The sequence below is a fragment of the Lacerta agilis genome, chromosome 7, assembly GCF_009819535.1.
Source record: "Lacerta agilis isolate rLacAgi1 chromosome 7, rLacAgi1.pri, whole genome shotgun sequence".
In the NCBI taxonomy this organism is placed as follows: Eukaryota; Metazoa; Chordata; class Lepidosauria; order Squamata; family Lacertidae; genus Lacerta; species Lacerta agilis.
Genome location: NC_046318.1, coordinates 26,650,222 through 26,670,894, shown reverse-complemented (window position 1 = coordinate 26,670,894; position 20,673 = coordinate 26,650,222). Strand labels below are relative to the sequence as shown.

Here is a 20,673-nt window from a genome sequence, read left to right as displayed (position 1 = left end):
TTTACCTTACAGGGTGCTTGTGAGGATAAAATTAAATAAAAGTACGGTGTGGACCTGCGCTTAATTCCTACCTGGTAAATGTACTGATCGCCGAAGAATTGATGCTTTTGAATTATGGTGCTGGAGGAGACTCGTTGAGAGTCCCATGGACTGCAAAAAGATCAAACTTATCCATCCTTAAAGAAACAAGATAAAATAAAATAAAAATCCTTCCAGTAGCACCTTAGATACCAACTAAGTTTGTTCTTGGTATGAGCTTTCTTGTGCATGCACACTTCTTCAGATACCTTAAAGAAATCAGCCCTGAGTGCTCACTGGAAGGGCAGATCCTGAAGTTGAGGCTCCAGTATTTTGGCCACCTCATGAGAAGAGAAGACCCCCTGGAAAAGACCCTGATGTTGGAAAAGATGGAGGGCACAAGGAGAAGGGGACGACAGAGGATGAGATGGTTGGACAGTGTTCTCGAAGCGACTGGCATGAGTTTGGCCAAACTGCGGGAGGCAGTGGAGGATAGGCGTGCCTGGCGTGCTCTGGTCCATGGGGTCACGAAGAGTCGGACACGACAACAAATGTATTTGGGGCTGCAACAACAACAAATGTATTTGGGGCTGCAACCTGCCTTAACCAGCCCTGAAGATTCCAATGAAGGTTTTTAATTTGTTGCAATGTTCGGTGTGGATTTCAGGGTTGCAAGAACCACCCCCTTTGCCCCTGTAAAACAGGCTCTCTCTAATATTCCAAAGAAACGAACAAGAAAAGCCACTGTTTTGAGCTCGTCTCTTTTATGCGTGCAAGCATTAGTTTTGGATGCAACCATTGGGGATTGCACCTGCAGGGTAGAAAAACGTGTTTGCAATGCTCAGATAAATGTTCTGATGCTTGGCCTCGCCTTTAATGAAATAACGCCCCCCCCTCCCGGCCATGGTACGTTTGGGTTGACGTAGTAGCTTTTTGTAAGAAAACCAAAGGGCAAGTCGCTGTTTGGCCGCGATTTTGCAAATACAACTCGGCTTGTCGCTCTGCTTGGCCCGCGTCACGTGCGTTGCTCTTTTGTAGTTCTCCCATTGCCGGGCGGATTCGATATTTGCACGGCTCGGTTTTGTTCTGTTCCTACGTTGTGACTCTTCTTCTGCTGTTCCTGGAGAGTAAGTGACTTCATTCATTGACATCCCTGCCACCGTTTTTCTCGTCTTTTCTTAGAATAAGGCAGCAGGCAGCGAACTGGCTTTGTACTGAACCTTTTGTGAATACTGTAGATACTGTACTGGTGAACAGTGAAGGGATCATGTGCAGACTTAGATGGAAATTGGATAAATATCAGAGGGTGGTGTGCCCCCCCCCCACTACAGAATTTAACAGTTTTAATAAAATAATGCCTTATCGATCTGAATTGGAGCTTTTGATTAAGAGTGCAGATGCACAGAACTCTTTCTAAGCCTGGGTGTTTCAAGATTTAAAAACAACCCCAGAGAATTCTCTACTTCCAAGAAAAATTCCCCTCCAACAAAACAGATATCTAAATATGAGTAAAATATGTGCGTTTATTTTGAAAATAATTGTCAGAGAACTCTTTGCTGCTAGTTACATGAAGTTAGAGGAACTTTTTATAGACTGACCTGAAATTAAATAAATTACTACATTTTGAATTACCCCACTGCAAGGAGTATAGGCCTAGGGTATAGTTTTAGCCTCACAACCACACAGTGAGTTAAGTTCAGACTGAGGTTTATGTATGTTTTCCTTTAATCTGTTTCCCTCTCCCCCATAATTTCAAAATTTAGAAGAGCACACAAAGGTAATGTAACTTTATGAGTCTATTATTATTTAAGTCTGCAGGTGTTTAGCAAATCAATGTATAAACCCAATATTAAAGATGTATCTGTTGAAATCATTTCATATTTCTGTGTCCATTCCTGGTAAATGTACTTACAAACAGTTTATATTGCTCTTTCAGCAAGTGTTTTACAATCCTTACTTCATTTCTCTCCCCTTCAGTTTCCTTTGAGAGGTAGATAATTGCTATTTGCATGGAACACCATTTTAGATTGGTTTCTCCAAAACCACTCAATAAATCCAAGACCAGCCTAATATATTTTTTCCTTTTGAAAAAGTGTTTCCCCCCTTATTATTTTATTAGTTCTTAAATTAATAGACTGCCCTCCATCCAGTGATCACAGGATACCTTAAGGTATAAAAACACAAAAATACATAACCAAAAAAACCCCCCACATTTAAAAGGCCATAAATTGTGTTTTTTCTTCTAAGCCAGTGGGGGTTTTTCATGAGCACTGTTAAAATAAACCGAAACAATGGATGCTGTGAGCAGGAATGTGTTAAATTGTCATTTACCTGCAGTAATCAGGCATGGGAGAATTTATAGAGTTCGAGTCTTGTCTCCTATATTTTATGGTTGGCCATATGCCTGAAACAATTTAAATTGGTATTTGGTGGGTAGGCCAGTAACTTCTGAGACCTTATTTGCAAGGCTGAGAATATGACAAATGCTGTGTCATAGGATGAACAGTCTAGGTAGGCCTACATCTAAGACAGTTTTAGCACAAGGTACATACAGAAAGTCAATTTGTATCTGATTTCCATTCGTTACAAACATTTACTATACCACATACATATATCTCTGTTGCCTTCCAGAATGGGGTTGGACTGGATTGGTTTTGGCTATGCAGCTTTAGTGGCTTCTGGCGGGATGATTGGCTATGCAAAAGCAGGTATAGTATTGATGTCTCCTCACAGTCTTGTTTTCTGCTGTTAAATAGCCATTTCAAACCTGGTGCCCTCCAGCAGTTGTTGGACTCCAGCTCTCATCAGCTCTAGCTAACAGAACCAATGGTCAGGGATCATGGGAGTTATAGCCCAGCACACCTGGAGGGCACTAAGTTAGGAAACGCAGAATTATATTCTCTGAAATGGAGGTCCCTCTTGTAAAAATGGAAAACTTCCAACTATGCATTCCTACTATCAGTCCATATACAGATATCAAGCTGCTGTTACTAGTTTTTGCTGTAGGCTGCTGATTAGCAGTTGTAGGGAACTTCCCTTCCTATGAGAAAGTGCTTTAGAATGATAAAGGCACAGACAGAGCTATGCTGATAAGCGACGGCAAGACCCAAAATGTTGCGAATGCTGTGGGTTGCGAACGTGCCTCCCACATGGATCACGTTCGCATCCCGAGCGTCCACTGTACTGAAATTAATGAAAATTAGGTCCAACAATTTCAATGGATCTACATAAAACTTAGTTGAATACCACCCATGGTTATTTGAACAAACATGTTGCTCTCTGATTCTAACATGTGCACAGCTAAACAGTGTATCATGTTGCAATGGCATATTGTTTGGCTATAGCATTGGCAGAACTTAACCTACTCTGCCTAGAAACGAGAATGTCCTTAACGTTTTGAGGGAAGCAGAAAACCCACTCAGAAAAGAGCGATAATTTGTGTGAGGGGGTTGAAATATGTGTAATATGTTTTTTCTTATCAAACCTAACACACACATGCAACTACCTAGGCAGCAAGTAATGTATTTTGTGTTAATAGAGGGAAAAAATTGTTGGGTTTTTTTTTTCTCCCCATGTTTTTTTTTTCTCCTACAAATGAATAATTTAACAAGAAAGGTCTCTCAAGAACTGACGGTAGCATTTCTGTAACAAAAGCCGTTTGAGGCATATTTTTCTCTGGGCTTGCATGTATACTGTAACTTCCATTAACCTTGATGGAAAATCTATGTATTGATTTGTGATGAGACTCTTCACGTGGTGAGGGGCTTCTTACAGGATTCTTCTTGCAGCATTTTGAGTAGTTGGAATGATGGTTAGAGACATAATGGTCACTGAGAATAAGTGTCAAGGTGGTGGAATGGACCCAGATGGAAGATTTTTTTGTTTCTTTCTTTTGTCCTTCATTTTAACTTCTCTGTGGCTGGAAGACAAGCAAATCAAAATTTAAAAAAGGGAAGCAACAACCTAATGCCATGTTTTTTAAGATATCTGGGAGAAGAGATCTAAGCATTTCAATTCTAGGACTGGCTTTTTATTCACAAGGGCATTATGAAAATGACTGAACACACACTGATTATGAGAATAACAAATTATTCCAGGTCATTTCAGTGGCATGATGGAAGGAAGGCAGAATGCCTAGACAGAAAATACTCAAGGCCGTTTTAACAGTGCCCTTGATGCTTCAAGTCCAATTAGGTTTGACCTGCAAATGGAACAAGTGGTGTTAGAAATCGGTGTTGAGTGCTCCCTTAAGCCTCATTAATGGGACCATTCACCAGTAGCCAAAGGTGATGACATTTCATCAATTTCGTTTGCAGGTCACCTCTTTATATATAAACTGATAATGGGAGTAGAAGCAGCCTCCTGAGGCCACTTCCCTAGAATAGTGCAGGATTATCCTTGACCAGAGTAACTGTACTAAGGGCTAATTTAAAAGGACATTAAAGTGAATGTTGAGTTACACCAAAGTAAATGTTGAGTTTTACTATGGGGAAGTTGTGAGGAGACAACAGAAAGAACGGGGTATGTGCTTGTTTGTTTTTAAAGGTAGATTTCTATTTCTGGTTTGTAGGCTAGCCCGATGTAATGTCAGACTTTGATGAAATCAAACCATAAGGTGAGAGAGGGAATTAGAGTGCCTGAGAGAAGGAGCGAGTATCTGTGTTCAGCACCTGGACAAAAAACAGGCCATGGTTTGCTGCTACTGTATATGTGAACAATGTATTCATCTTTGAGTGGGTGAGCAATACTACTAGCCATTTTTATTATGTGAAAAATATGTTCATCCTTCAAGTACAGTGGTACCTCCAGTTGCAGATGGGATCCGATCTGGAGGTCTGGCTGGATCCTGAGGTTTTTGCAACCAGAGCGCATGTGCGCACGGCAAAAACCCGGTAAAATACTTCCGGGTTCGCCGCTTGCGCATCCCGAAGCTTACGTAACCAGAGGGTTATGTAAGCGGAGGAACAACTGTATTTAAAAGGGGAAGTTTAAATAGTTGGGGGTAAACCTTACCTCTTTCCCAGATGGCACATATGATTATGAGGTTAGCATAGTGCACTGGTCTTCCATCTGGTGGGTTGCAGCCTGATTCAAGGTGGGTTGCAATAGGAGTTTGAGTAATGGTTCCTCAAATGCATGTTTTGGTGACAAGTGGGTTCTTAGTCTGAATAGGTTGCAGATATCTGGGACAGCAGATACCACATATTTTGTAAGGCAGGACTTCTCATGTTTTTCAGACCTAGGATTCACTTACAATACCAACAGGCAACATTGCACCTACTTAATTTTTATTTTATTTTTTACAATATACAGTCATCTTTCTCCTCTGTTTTTAGCATGCTCTACCTTCCTTTGCCTTCACTTACCAAAACCTTCAAAGAAAATGGTGGTCCCACTGGTGCGACCAACCTTGGCTTACATGCAGATCTGACCCCACTAGTTCAGGGCTTGCGCTATGAAACATCAGATCAATTCAAATATTAACCATTAGAACAATGCTTTTTTAAGGCTGAAAATTGCTTAGAACAGAATAAATTTTGTTGGTTTGGTTTATATACCCCGTTCATATCTACAGCTTAACAAACATTACTTGTTTTATTTATTCCAGGTAGCGTCCCATCTTTAGCTGCTGGTCTTCTTTTTGGGGGTTTAGCAGGACTTGGAGCTTACCAACTTTCTCAAGACTCAAAAAACATTTGGCTTTCACTGAGTAAGCATAACTGGGAAAATGTATATATGTGAAATATGTAAAAGTAACTCTTAAGCACAACCCTTTGAATGCATCTGCATTTTATTTCATTGATGTACTATAACAACAGCAAGAAAACCACTTGATACAAGCAGCAAAGTTAAATACCAATTTTATCAGGAGGCTGATTTGGAATAAATGTGGGGTCATTTCATGTGTAGTGTTGTGTGTTGTACCAGGAAGCTGATTCTGGAGCACACATGCATAGCATCATTTGATGAATTAAACCGCATGTGTCAGTTAAAGCAATCCTAAACACACTTACCGGTACTAGGGAGCAACCCCATCCCAACATAGTAGGAAAACATCAGGGATGATGGGAGTTGTAGTCCATCATCTGGAGGACAGCTGGTTCCCCATCCCTGCTCTGAGATATATCCCATGCTCTCAATTGTGTGCTGTGATGCAACTTGCAATTAGGAAAGTGCCTCTCAGCATTCCTTAAGAGTACATTTTCTCAGCTGCTTAGCCTAATTGCACAATGGTGGCTTTTTCGCTAGTTTTCTCTGAGGTTAGATTTTAGGTAGAAGTAGATTATTCGCCTTACAGTTCATCATTTCTGTCTTGCTTTAATAATAATAATAATAATAATAATGTGTAATTTGAACTTGGTGTGAAATTTCTGGAGCATTTTGTTGATTAGGTGGTCAACAAATTTTCAAAATAAATATTAAATAATTGTTTGGTTGAAATTGTTACTAAGGGGTGTAAAACGGTTACATTGGTACACGTCTTTGAGCTGTGTGTGTCCTTGTTTGTTTGCTTATTTGTTTGTTTGTGCATGTGACATAATAAAGTTAATAACTTGGCTTTTTTAATCGTTTCCCTCAAGTGGGCAGAAACACCCCTGATATAATGCTGCTTCTGTTTCTATCTTTCAATTAGTTGCTTCTGGAACCTTAGCTGGTATTATGGGCATGAGATTCTACAACTCGGGGAAATTTATGCCTGCAGGACTGATTGCTGGTGCAAGGTATTATGCTGCATGTTTATTTTATTTATTTTGCTTTTTACATTAAGGTTGCATTCCTGTTGCATACATGCTTTGGAATATGTCCAATTAAAATCAATGGGACTTACTTCTAAATAGGCACAGTTAGGATCAGGCTGTAATTAGTTTTATAAAATTGCATTCTAGAAACTGTATTGCATAAGCAGTTTTGTTGTGCATTTCGGTATTTTTTATTAGATAAGATCATTTTATTAAGCAAGATCTGGTTTAGGTTGAGCCTTTCTGTGGCTTTCAAGACTCTACGTGCCAGCCTTCTCGAAACCTTCTCTTCTCCCCCTGCTCCACCTCCCATAATCTATATTCCACTCATTGGCAACCAAAGCCTCCTATTAGCCATCCCTTCAACCAATCAGCAGTGGACTTGTTGATAGCTTAATTAAAATTCTTAAGTTGCCTTTCTTAAACATGTCCCAAGGTGAGTTACAGATATACAAAATACACAACATTGTAAAATGAAACAACAATGAAGAAGAAGAAGAGTTTGGATTTGATATCCCGCTTTTCACTACCCAAAGGAGTCTCAAAGCGGCTAACATTCTCCTTTCCCTTCCTCCCCCACAACAAACACTCTGTGAGGTGAGTGGGGCTGAGAGACTTCAGAGAAGTGTGACTAGCCCAAGGTCACCCAGCGGCTGCATGTGGAGGAGCGGAGACGCGAACCCGGTTCCACAAATTACGAGTCTACCACTCTTAACCACTACACCACACTGGCTCTCTATGAAACTATATAATACCCTATAATACTAAAAGCATGCATTTCATAAAAATTAACAAAACAGAACTGGTGTGCTCTGAGGCCAAATGAACCTGGTGGCTATGTCTGCATTTCTCCAGGAAGGGAGATTTTCTCATTTGCACTGTAGACCCCTTGGAAGAGATGGAGGCACAGACTGTCTTAGCATTGCCAAAAAATGAGACCAGCATTACCTGGTCCCGAGGAACTGCATGGTTCCAGTTTGGGAAGGCTGATAGTTGGGACTACAGTCATACCTTGTGTTGCGTACGCTCCGTGTTGCATACGTTCAGGATACGCACTCCCGCACCCCGGAAGCACAGAACGCTTCTTCGCACATGTGCAGAAGTGCTCAAATTGCACAACTTCCAGTTTTTGGTGTGTTTTTTTTACATGCGTTCGAGTTACACATGCCCGCGTTACACACGGCAACCCAGAATGGATCGCATGCGTAACCCGGGGTTCCACTGTACTAACATAATGGATAACTATTGGACAACATGTTTGTTTTCTCCCATTTCTGTCCCAACCTCCAAAATAAAATATTGGAGGTGCGTTGCGCATGCAGTGAGTCAGAAGAGCAATTGTGTAGGAGGCGGATTCGCACAGTTCTGTCATATAGATAAACTTGACTACATTTTCCTTTAAAGCCTGCTGATGGTTGGGAGACTTGGACTGAAGATGTACGAGAAGCCACATGAAGGATAACAGGACCTCACACAAGGCTTGAGACACATGGATAAGAAGACTGAACACCAGACACCAGGATGAATGTGCTATGGGAATGAGAAGGAGAAAGAAAGAGCACGCCCTAAATAGTGAAGGTCCTCATTTTTAAAAACATATGATAGAGGTCATTGACAGTGTCTTATTGGGTACAGAAATGTTTCCTTTTCACATTCTGGAAGTAACTACTGTTTATGGTACGAAATTCAGTGTGGTATATTTGTTGTAGATGAAGGCAAAGGCAGGCTTTTGGCTTAACCAATAAAGAGATTATAAATTATAAGGCAGCAGGGAAGGCGTGGCTGAATGCAGTTTTTATCTGTTCCGCTGCATGGAGGCAGCAGAGAACAGGGTTGGCCTGGCTTCCACCATGGCCCATGTTGCTTTATTGTAAAAGCTGTGGGAATAGTCCCTTATGCTGGTGTTCTGACGTAACAGTACACTTTCAAATTCACGAAGCAATAACATTTATGAGGATGTATATAAAGGCAAATGTGATAGAGTCAGAGAGCCCTCACCGTACCTGCTTCCTATAGCATGGCCAGGGAGCCTTTGTTGCTTCAGATGTTGTTGCATTCCAACTCCCATCAGCCTCAGCCAGCAGGGTCAGTGGTCAGGGATGATGGGAGTTGTGGCCCAGCAACCACTGGAAGGCCACAGCATACTCACCCCTGTTACATATAGGATGTTTCTGCAGCTATTGTAAGTCACTGCAGATGCCACCATAGTTTCAGTAGAGGAGAGGATCTGGCTTAACCGCAATGGAGTTTTCAGCTAGGAGTTTGCTTCTGTAGAAACATAGGGGTACTATTTTTCTTACCATGTTAATTTTAATTAAACAGATAGAATTATGGTAGTCAAAACTATTCTTTACTGGATTGGTATACTTTTGTGCTCTTCTTTTTTTGAACTTATTTTTATTATTATTTTTGAAAGGTGCAGTCTTTGATCCCTGTCTTATCTTTTTTAATATAATGAATTGGTGGGAAATATTGAATTCAGTGCACATATGCTATTTTCTTACAGCATTAAAGCCTATGCAGACAACTTGACATTTCTGTTGTGATTGATTTAAAGGTAACAATTGCTCTCGGAGTGTTTGTAACCAAATGAAGAAAAGGTTTCCATAGTTACTCAACCAGACATTTTCACATCTTTGAGAATGATGTTGGAATGCCCAAAACGTGGGAAGTTACCGGTATTCAAATTGTGATTTGTATACTGGGTGTGACAGGGGCACCAACGTTTTAGTTAGGATAAATCATTGTGTGATGCATCCATAAAGAGTGGAGGCTCAGGCAAAAACCTTAGTGTGTAGAATGTGGGCCTGTGCTGTGTGATGGACAGAAATTCAGCAGGTAATCCTTTCCTATCACTGTGGTCCTATGATGAAAAATGCTCTATGCACCTCTACCAGCAAATAATAACAGCGTTCTTGGGACCCTTGCCATGAAGAAGAATGGATGGGAGATGTTTGTTGCTAACTAACATTCAGTTACCAGTAACCTTGTTAGAGGTTTGTTTCACTCATGACCCAACTACCTATGTATTGCAGAAAATAAGAATGGTTAAAATTATTTTCTTTGGTTTGCACTATTACATGGGTGCTAAAACCAAAGGATTTATCATGTGGTTGGCAGACCACAATATCTGGCTAGTATGCTGCCTTTGGTCTGGGGGAAGCAGGCGGACATTTTTTGATAGCCTACTATAGATCGAACATGCACATATAGCAGGGGCATAGTGAGCCGCTTGGCTGCCTGGAGCGACGCCTCCGCCTGGGCCAGTGAGGAGGGGCGTCATGCTTGTGCCTGGCGTGACGCCCCTCCTCTCTGGCCCGCCTGGCTCCGCCCAGCGGCGAAAAAAGCTTTTTCATCCGCTGGCTGGCAGAGCCAGGGCATGGAGAGGGGCGGGTCAGCAAGGAGCAGTGACACCCCTCGTTGCTGGCCCGCCCCTCTCCATTCCCCGGCTCCACTCAGGGAGCCCAGCAGCGAAAAAAGCCGCTGAAAGGGAAAGCCCCCTTTCAGCAGCTTTTTTCGCCGCTGGCTGGAGGTGCCGATCGCGGGGGACGGGGCCCCGCCCTGAGTGTCAAACCCCCCCCCCCAGGGTGCTACCCAGGGCGGCCCGCCCCCTTGCTCCGCCCCTACATATAGCACACTGCGTCTCTATATGATAGTACGGATGACATGCACTGATAGGCTAAAGCCGCTTCTGCATTTTAGGCAGCTAATGTGAACGGATAACAAGGGTCAGAAGGGATGGGGTAGAACAAGCTTAGGGGAGGAGCCCCCAAGCAGACTCTCCAGAGACAAATGTATGGCTCTGGTTTGAACAGACACATAAAAATAATACATTATGTGTGGATCACATCTACTTCTGCATTTGCAGGTTGAGACGACAGAGGGTGCTAAAAAGCTGTGCTATCTCAGATAGGATTAATATGGAATTAAAAAACACACAGGCACAGATGAGACATGAAAAATTAATGCAAATGTAAGCTTAAAATTCTTGGATATAAATTGTGCTGTTACAATAAGACATGCTTGTTGGCTAAAGAAACTTGTACATGAGAACGGAATTGAATTTCAGGAATGATTGTTTGCAACATACTCTTGAGTTCAACATTATGGGAGCTGTTGTCCTGCAGCATTTGGAGGGCTACAGATTCCCTAACCTGAACATACTCCCGTCTGATCTTCAGGAGCCACTTCCCTGTACTGAGAGAATTAAGAAGCTCTCTTAAACTAGATTACCAGTACCTGAATGAGTCAGGGAAAGGCAAATCCAGTGGTGACCAACTGCAGGCTGATTCCTGAACTTTCTCCTTTCAACATGAGAGAGTGCTACTGAACTGCAGTCGCAGAAAGTAGTTGAGCAACTGTTGAGCAAAGCCCTGAACTAATTTGCTTATATATACCTGTATATAGTGTACAAAACATCACCCTCCAACAAGTATTTACATGTGAAATATGCTGACAGACAAGCACTATTTGGATAATTTGGAAGAGGGCACAAAATCCAAATCTGCTTTGTAACCCCAAGTAAGGAGTCCTAACCCTGATGCAGGAAAGGCAATTAGCTGTGTAGGTAGCAGAGCCTCACTGGAACAAAGGTTGTAATGTTCCTTCAAAGGCACAGGGCACTTGCTTATCAGGTGCACTGTAGAAAAAGAGATGGAATAAATGTTATCCCTTAGCAGGGCTGCAGGGCCTGGCAGATTTATTAGTCCCTTCCTCTCATAAACATGTCATCCTCAGGAGTTGATTCCAAATTCTGTTTTATTAGCATTCGGCTCCACATCAAGAAGAGCATAAACAGGCTGCTGAAGAACAGTGGGGAGAAGATGCATTAAATAAAAATAGGTGCAGTTGAACCCTGGTTTGTTAGACAATGCTTGGAAATGCTGGATTCTGTTCTCAGGGCTGTGAGAACTGTGTTGTCTCAAATTACTAGAAGCTGCTCATCGTGGTTAAGAGTGATCCAGGGAGTTCCAGGTTCAATCTCAACTTAATTCACTACATGAGCTATTGTTCAGCTCCTTTCTAATAATAATTATTATTATTATTATTATTTATTTATACCCCACCTATCTGGCTGGGTTTCCCCAGCCAGTCTGGGCAGCTTCCAGCATATATAAAAATGGAATAAAGCATCAAACATTAAAAAACTTAAAAACATTAAAAATCTACAGCTAGGCTTGTCAACTGATCACAAAAAGAGAGTCCCCACTGGGTGGTGGTTTTTTAAAACACCTCTAAGGTGGTTGCTCTGGCATGAGTTTGGCCAAACTGCGGGAGGCAGTGAAGGATAGGGGTGCCTGGCGTGCTCTGGTCCATGGGGTCACGAAGAGTCAGACACGACTGAACGACTGAACAACAGCAAAGGTGGTTGCTAGATGTTTCTGTGCAGAGTCTTGGAATCTGGACCATTGCTGGAATTTTTGAGTAAAAGCAGCATCGTGTTCACGTGCACTGAGGTACCCTGTCATTAGAGCTGAGCATCCATTTAACTCCCTGCTCCATGTAAGGTTGCTCCATGCATGTGGTTGCCACTTACAGACTCTGAAAGAGGCGCAGAAGTCCAGAAGAAACAGGATGAAAATTGTGGTGGCAGAACAATGTGGTTGGATATCCAGGTGGAAAAGAGCACAGGGCCCCTGCAACCTCAACAGTTGTGTAGAAGAGTTTGGACTGATGTATCTCCATAACTCACCAAGCCACCCTAGGTAATAGTGTGACCTGCAGTAGCGGAGATTGCTCTCATACTTGCTTTGCTGTCGTAGAAGCTAGGAGCACACAGTCCATCACACTTTTCAGAAGCAAAGAGATTTATTTATTGCTATTTGCTCTGCTCCCAGACCACTGCAGTTTGCCAGTCTGGATCCCCCAGCAACCTTACCAAGTAGAGTGAAATGACTGCCTCAGGTCATGAAAGGGAAAAGCAAATTATTAACACCTGCTGTTCCTTTCAGCTCCCTGCATGCCCCCCAAATCAGCTCTGGAGGGTTGAGAGGCATGGAGAAAGAGAGGAAACGGAAGTCCCATTGCGCCAGCACAACCATGCACAGAGAGCATTGGATACAACTCATTGTATTTGTACTCCAGGGAGAGGCTTTGTTGTTTCAGGTGCCAAAACATCTGTAATACAAAGCTACTAGTTGCAAGGATCACTGATAGAATGAATGTAATGCACACTGAACTACACAGAGATGGTGTACAATATTGTTTGGAATTTTGTTGGCATTAATGTCATCTGAGTACCTAAAAAAAATATGAAGCTGCAGGCTTCATATTCTAAATATTTTTGAAGCCCTAACCCCTAGGTAACATTTAGTCGTGTGAAGTTATTGCCAGTGTATAAGTAGCTTGTTGTCACAAGTATGATTTGTTGCCATTATTTTTGCCTAGAGAGGAATCTGAATTTGTTACTGCAAGGTGGAAGGGTGTTAGCTCAGAATCCCAGATAGTCTTCAATTTATTGCAAGGCTGACATTACAAGGCGATCAAAATAATTACAACAGTACCAGCTCCTTTCTGTTTCTAAAGGGCAATTAAAAAAGAAAGAAAAAGAATTTGTCTGTATATCAATGGAGAATGAGACTGAAGCTAGGAAAGAAAAAGGATTGGCCAATTAAACAACCTTATTAAATGAGAGCTAATTATGTTAATCTCTCCATTTCTTTCCTGTCCCAGGCTTAATGCAGCCACAGTGAAGGGAGGTTTGGACAAAGGCAACTCAGAAAGGTCAATCTAGCCTTAATTGTCTTGTTTAAACTTATACTCTCAAAGTGTAAGTTGCTGTCGTGAATGAAAATCTAGCATTGTGACACTGAAAAACTAGCTGCATTACAAATTATTCTTGGCTTCAGTGCTCCATTTCATGGGATTTATTTTTTTCAAAGTGATATAAGTAGAGCTAAAATGTTAGCATAGCCTCAATCTTGTTTAAGATATTTATATCAGTTGGAGTGTTTGATCCACCGCTGCTTCTTCTTTCTTTCGCTATCGGTTATTTTGAATTTTAATGTTGTTTTAATATGCCGACTAGATAGTAAACTGCTTTGAGCATTTATTTAAACAAAAAGACGGGATAAAAATATTTAAAAATGAATAGCAAAATAAATTGAATCAATTTCACAGCCAACATGCTGAATCTTTACACAGAAGATGTCCTGATGTCAAAACTTGTGTGTCTCCTGAAGGACCATTATTACCTGCCAAAATTCCCACCTAGGAAGCCAAAGGTCATTCCGTCATTCTAGCCCAGGTTTGTCAGTGCAGTACGCTTGGGCACCAATGTGCCCAACAGTACTTACAAAAGGTTTTTAGTAAGTCTTCCTTCAAAAATCCACAGTGCTTTTGAGTAGCTGCTTTTCCCACTCAGTTGCTGTTGCAATGGTTTTACCTCTCCTACATAGCTCCATGGCAGCCATTTTGTGTTCTGCCATACCTGCACACCAGCCATTTCATTACTGGCCCCATAGCACTTTCTCAAAATCCCAAATGTGCCCACTGTCCAAATAGGTTGGCAAACCCTGATCTAGTCCAATCTAAGAACATAAGAACTGTCACTCTGTGCTAGAGCAGTCATCCGATGAGGTCAGATCCTTTTCTGCTGGAAGATGCCTCAGATTCACAAAACAGGCTTTAGCCTATTGATGCCTAAGGAAGATTCACAAGGCAGACTTCATCTTAATTTCCCTCCCCAGCTGTGAATTACCAGCATCCGGTAGTCAGAGCCCCCCTGTCTTTGCAAACAGACAAAGGATGCCCTCATCACTAACAGCCATCAACAGATCTGTGTAACATGTAAGTGTGGGGCCATAACTTTAGTGCTGCCCCCATAATCAGAGCAGCTGCTTGCATGTTTGAGTTTAACTTCTGCACTGGGGAATTTTCCTGAGCCAAAGGGCACCCCATGCCACATACAGTACAGAAGCTGATGGAGCTAGAAAGAATACAGGAAGCTGCCTTACACTTAGTCCATACCTTCCGACATTCCTTGGATGAAAATAGGGACATTTCTCACTCTGCCAACAGGAAATAGGGACATTCCAGGATGAAATCAGAAGCCAGGACAGGTTTTTGTATTTCCAGGACAATTGGTACGCTTGGAGGGTATATTAGTCAAACCAATACTGAGCCTAGCTCGCTATTGTCTGCACTGATTGGCAGCAGCTCTCCAGGGCTTCGGACAGAGAATCTTTTTCCGTCCTACCTGGAGATTGCTAGGGATTGATACCAGGGTCTTCCTGCATGCAAAGCAGGTTTTTTTACCACTGCACTACAGCCCTTCTCCTCACCCCCCCCCCACCCGAAGGGAAATTCCTTTGCAAAGGGCGAGTCCAACACTGCTGATCGGACAGTGTCCACCATTGCCACCCCTGAAGGCTTCGTAGAGGGCAAAGGGCAGGCTATGCTGCCATTTCTTGCTTCCCTAACCTCTGCTGCTCGGGGCAACAGTCTCACTCAGATGGTAGGGCTGGGCCTGCATAAGAAGCAGGCCATGTTGGGAGCAGGGAGAAAGGTGTCCTTCTGCAGTCTCTTTCTGCTCACCTTGCCCTTCACACAAACAACACCTGAGTAGAGCTATTGCCATCTTGTCTTTTTTTCTTTCTTTTTAAAGAATAAAGCTGTTTACGTTAGCAGCTGTTGCATACTTCCAGTGGTACAGTGAATACTGACAAGAGAAATATATGTTTCTAGAAGAAATGAAATACTTGTGGACATATCTGTGTTCAGAGCTGCAAGTTAAACAAATAAAAACAAAAAGACAGGATTCTAGTCTGCAGCGCCACTTATACAGACAGAGACACTCAGTTCAGTGGCACCTTGCCCGGTTGCAGAGGTCTGTAGGGCTGGTGTCAAAAGCAGCAAGGAGAAGGGATCGATATACAGCACATCATAATTTAATGACCCAGGCTCTCAAGGTCAACCTTTTGTCCTCCACTTTGTTTTAATGCTTTGCCATTGTTGCGCTCACAAGGTACTAGAATTTTTGATACCATATGTTTTGAAAGGTTTCACTTATCCAAGGAGGCTGTTGATGGGTTTGGAAGTGTGTCAATAAGCTATCCAAAGTTCTTGAAAACTTGAAAAGGATTTTTCTGATAAACACTGTAAATTCGATGCTGAATGCCAATTACTTATGAATGGCTGAGATAGGCTTTTGCCAGTACTGGGAATTGTAGTTCTGTGAAGGAGCCTCCTAACAACTCTCAGCACCCTCAACAAACTACAGTTCCCAGGATTCTTTGGGAGAAGCCATGGCTGCGGAAGTGGTATAAGAGTGTTTTGACTGTATGGTGTGGATTTGCTCTTGTGCAGTGGAACTTCCTTCTTCTCCTTCCCTGTGCACCCGCTTAGTCTGTTCTGGGGGTTCCCTCAACCATCCAGAGCAGCTTCAGGGAGAATGCGGGAGGAGGAGAGGGGAGAGTTCTGTTGTGCAGGAGTAGGGGCCTAAATTATGGTGCTAATTGAATGAGTGCATTGGATACCGTCCAAAACCTGCTGATACACAAACTTCTATATAGATCAGTGATTGGGAACACAGGACCCTCCAGATGTTGGACCTCAATTCCCATAATCCCAGACTGTAGGCTTTGCTAGCCGTAGCTGATGGAAGCTGGGAATCCAACCATGTCTGCAGGGCCACAGATTTCCTAATCCCAGAGATAGATTGCATGGTCACATGGGCATTCTCGGAAGTGGTTCCATAATGGTTACTTGATGGCCTCTGATTTCAAATCAGTGTGTGTTTTTATTCTATACAGGTAACTATTCTATTCTATTTTATTCTACACAAGTAACTCGCATCTTATGCTTATTTTACTTAGGGTGGTACTCAGAGCCACTGAAGTTAATGGACAGAACTTAAATGAGATAAATAAAGGCCTGTCTGCCAATCTCTTCCCAAGCCAGTTCCATCCAGCACCTCTCTTGACAAGCTAAATACAGGAGAGGCTAGACTAAGGTTGCCATATTTCAAAAAGTGAAAATCCAGACACAAAAGTTCAGCTTTTTGTTTTGTTTTGCCCAAAGTTGTTGAGCTACGTTGAACTCAAATTTTAAAGTAAATTCACCAAAATCTAGGCTTCCACCATGGGCTGCCATATGTCCGGATTTTCCCGGATATCTCAGCGATTTCCACCTGGACACTGTTACTGACTGCTGTATTCCAGCAGGAAATTCCAGACGTAAGGCAACCCTACTAGACTGAATCCTGCCATTGTGATGTCTGAACTGCATCATTGAGTCCTGGCACAAGGCTCAATGTTAGCCACTATTCATTCAAGTTTATAACAAGAAAATTGAAGCCGCTAATTACGAAATTAATACCTATTATTCACTCAATAAGCATGTGCCTTTAGATCTGCCAAACATAATAATTTCCCCACCATAAACACAGTTATTGAGCACTCTGCAGGTACATGCAGAATGTATAATCCTTTGCAATAGGACACTCTTGCATGCATGCTGGAACATTTAGTATAATACAACATTTAGTATAATACAATGCATGTTAATAGCTGTTCTGTGTACAAGACAGAGCAATAGCATTGTAGGTGTCCCTACAGAAATGTAGTCAAAGTGATATTGAAATGAACAGGGAGAGTACAAAAAGGAACAGATTCCCATTAGTCTGAAACTGAAAGTTTCATGGAATCAAGGTCTCAGCTTCTACATCCTTTGTAGATGCAGCAAACATTATAACTAACGGTGACTCAGTAAAGTCTGTATGTGGGAGAACCAGACAGATCTGAATCACCAGTTTCTCTATCTCTGAATCACAATTAGTGTCATGTAAAAGCCACAGTTCTCGGGATTGCATAAACTCAGGCAAGATGATGAGAAACCATGCAATTACAAACTGGTTTGAACTGAGGGATGTCAGCATATTTAGACAGGAAATTTAGCACATTATTGAATTCCAAATAAATTCCATTTGTATAAAAGGGTAAAGGTAAAGGGACCCCTGACCATCAGGTCCAGTCGCGGACAACTCTGGGGTTGCGGCGCTCATCTTGCTCTATAGGCTGAGGGAGCCGGCGTTTGTCTGCAGACAGCACGGAAACGCCGTTTACCTTCTCGCCAGAGCCATGTTGGGAGGAGGTCTGAAGAAGAAAAGCCTGATGGCAGTGTGTAGGCTGCCCCTCTGAGCTGGACCTTCCAGTGCTCAACTGGTAATTGATAAAATTGTGTTTCATCAAGTTAAACCTTAGTTCTTCGTTTTAAGGATTCAGTGGAACCACGTCAGTGCAGTTGACTATAAAAATGCTCCTAAGTTTAGCTTAGGCTGGAAAACATGGAATGGGTTAAAGAGATTCCTTTGACATGTGTAATCGTCTACTGCTTGTTTTTACCTTGTCCAAAAATGAGGACAAGAAAAACTAGCTCATGCTATTCATAGGATTTGCTTGTTTGAATTGCTGTGAGATTTATTTCCATATATTGAACTTTTTTTTGGAGTCACAAGTTTTTCTATGGCACACCTCCAATTTACTAATACAGTAAAGTATGCTAAAGTTTGCAGTGCCATGCATAAAAGCAAAAGGAAATGAAATAAAGTTGCAAGGATAATTTATTAAGCTGGGATGGACTGTGGCAAATAGAGAAGCAAATTGACAAGAGAGTTTTCACCTTTCATTTTTGATACTATCCTAGTCTACCTAAAAATGAAATTATATTATTTGGTCAGTTGACCTCTATTTAATATGTAGTAAAATGATTTGCTATACTGTAATAAGAAAAAGACCCACCCCCCGGGTGACATTATACACAGAACGGAATGAAAAATCAGAGACATCGCATTACTTCATTTTTTATGTCCTTGTATTGGTATGATGTTAAAATGTGAGCACAATTGACTGAATATATTTGGTTTTGCTTTTACCTTCTCATGATAAATTATTTTATTTTATATTATTTTAAGGGCAACTGGCCATGGAGTATCTGGGCATAGTTTAGAACAGCCAGTTAAAAGAGTGTGATGGGCAATCAAGTCATACTCAAAGTAGACCCACTGAACTCAATAAATTTAAGTAAGCTTAGTCCATTGTCAAGACCTTTGGAGGGGGGACATTTCTTCCCAAATTTTTCATTTCCTCCCTGCCTAGTCTTTCACATCTTTAATAGCAATTCTGAGTGTCACACCTGCCCAAAAATAATCTGGGCTAGAGATTGTGAAAAATTCCTTGAGAAGTTGAGGGGGGGATGTCTAGGGCTGCAGTCCTATGCTGCATACTTACTTGGGAGTAAGTCTCACTGAAACCACTATAAAGATGCTTGGGATTAGGTTTTTGGGTGGAGGTAGCTGGTGTAACAGTGTCTAAGACTGAGAGCCTCTGGTTCAAATCTCATCCTTGGCATGAACTCACCAAATAGCCTTAAGCAAGCTTCTCTCTTTAAACTTCAGTTCTCCCACCTGCAAAATGGGGCAGGACAATTCTGATTTACCTTACAGGATTACTGTATGCTTACCAGAAGAAAATGAATATGAAGTGCATAGAATTTAAAAATGCTGTACAATGGCTCCCATTATTATAAGGATTTTTATTATTTTCTGTTACAACAATAAACTATAAAAACTTTTAACAAACACTGGAGCACTGGCGTTCTTGTCGCGTTTCCCGTTTTCCTCGAGTGCACACTTCTGTTGCAAGACACCGAAGCATTAACGAACTTCTCTCCTTAGTGTACCACGCACAGAAGGTGGGATCAATGCAGGGGCACCTTTGCCAACATACATTATGAAAGGCATCCAAGTATCTGCAGATCTGTCCTTCACTTTAGGTTCTCTGCTAGCTCTCTGGTGCTGTGTAAGCATCTTGTGTAAAGTATGCTTGGAAAGCCAAACCTTTACTGAAAAGCCTGCGGTCTTCCAGCATCATGCCATTTCTGCTAGAGCAGCTACCAACACGAAACACAATCAGATCTTCATGCACTAGTTCTCCTTTTTGCATTTCTCAAAGTGACAACAGTGCTGGTGTTGGACCCATAAAAAACATTTGCCCGGTTACCCGTGAAGCTGCTATCCAGAATCTGTGGATGCCCAGGAAAGTCCACAAGTGAAATTAGAGTTCCCACTTCCTCGCACTCCCACCAAACTTTAGGCAATATGTACTTGTTAATATAATGAAGCAGTACTGGTGTCAGGTGCCACTGCCTTAAGAGAAGGTTCCTTAACTCTTACCAAGTTTGAGTGTAGCGGCTGCTGAATTCACCCCCTGCCCCCGTCTGTCATAGAAAAGTCTAGCTCCTAGTTGTGCTCCCACACTATCTTGGTTCTGTGACATAGCTGTCAACCTTTTCCTTTTTTTGCGGGAAATTCCCTTATTATAGCATTGGGAAACAGCAGGGAGGGTTGACAGCTATGTTCGTGCTGCTCACTAAAGTTTGTGATATCAAGACCAGAGCTTTTTTTCCAGCCAGAACTCACCGGAACTCATTTCTGGCACCTCTCAGGTGAGTGCCATTGACATTTTAAGAGAACAAGGGAGGAATTCATGGTGAGTTCCAGCACGTTTTTCTAGAAAAAACAGCACTGATCAAGACCTTATACACAAAAGGAGATAGCCCTCTCAAAATAAGATGACATAATGCATGCGTTTTCAAAGTGTTGACCTGTCAAAAGACCTGCTTCTGTGCACTTTATGGGCAAATGGGATAATCTGTGCACCCTGAAATTGTAACAGTGCCTTGCCTTGAAAACACTTTCTAAAATTACCATCTTCCAAATGTATCTAATAGATCCAGTAATCTGTAGAGGCCCTTGTCCTCCCAAATACAGGCACGCCCCCCCCCCACTTATGCACATCCCACTTGTGTGTGCCTGTTTTTTACCCTGCATTAAATACATGGCTACATGCATGTCTTTTTCTCAGAAGTAAAAATCAAGTAAATGAACACTATAACACCCTCTACTTCAAACCAAGTC

At 42.0% G+C, this 20,673-nt stretch overlaps 1 protein-coding gene across 1 annotated transcript; it reads left to right on the top strand.

Annotated features, from left to right (window-relative positions):
- Window positions 1-2,635: 2,635 nt before the first annotated feature.
- On the top strand, window positions 2,636-8,717 carry LOC117049725 (transmembrane protein 14C-like). Its single transcript, XM_033154585.1, has 4 exons — window positions 2,636-2,726; window positions 5,627-5,728; window positions 6,653-6,740; window positions 8,163-8,717. Exons 1-4 carry the CDS (start codon window positions 2,651-2,653, stop codon window positions 8,218-8,220), a joined length of 324 nt encoding a protein of 107 aa, XP_033010476.1. The 5' UTR covers window positions 2,636-2,650; the 3' UTR covers window positions 8,221-8,717.
- Window positions 8,718-20,673: the final 11,956 nt, after the last annotated feature.

Excerpts from the sequence above, each read along its gene's own strand:
- LOC117049725 (XM_033154585.1), top strand. The coding sequence starts at position 2,651 with ATGGGGTTGGACTGGATTGGTTTTGGCTATGCAGCTTTAGTGGCTTCT. Across the intron at positions 2,727-5,626 it reads GATTGGCTATGCAAAAGCAG|GTAGCGTCCCATCTTTAGCT; the intron begins GTATAGTATTGA and ends TATTTATTCCAG. Across the intron at positions 6,741-8,162 it reads GGACTGATTGCTGGTGCAAG|CCTGCTGATGGTTGGGAGAC; the intron begins GTATTATGCTGC and ends TTTCCTTTAAAG.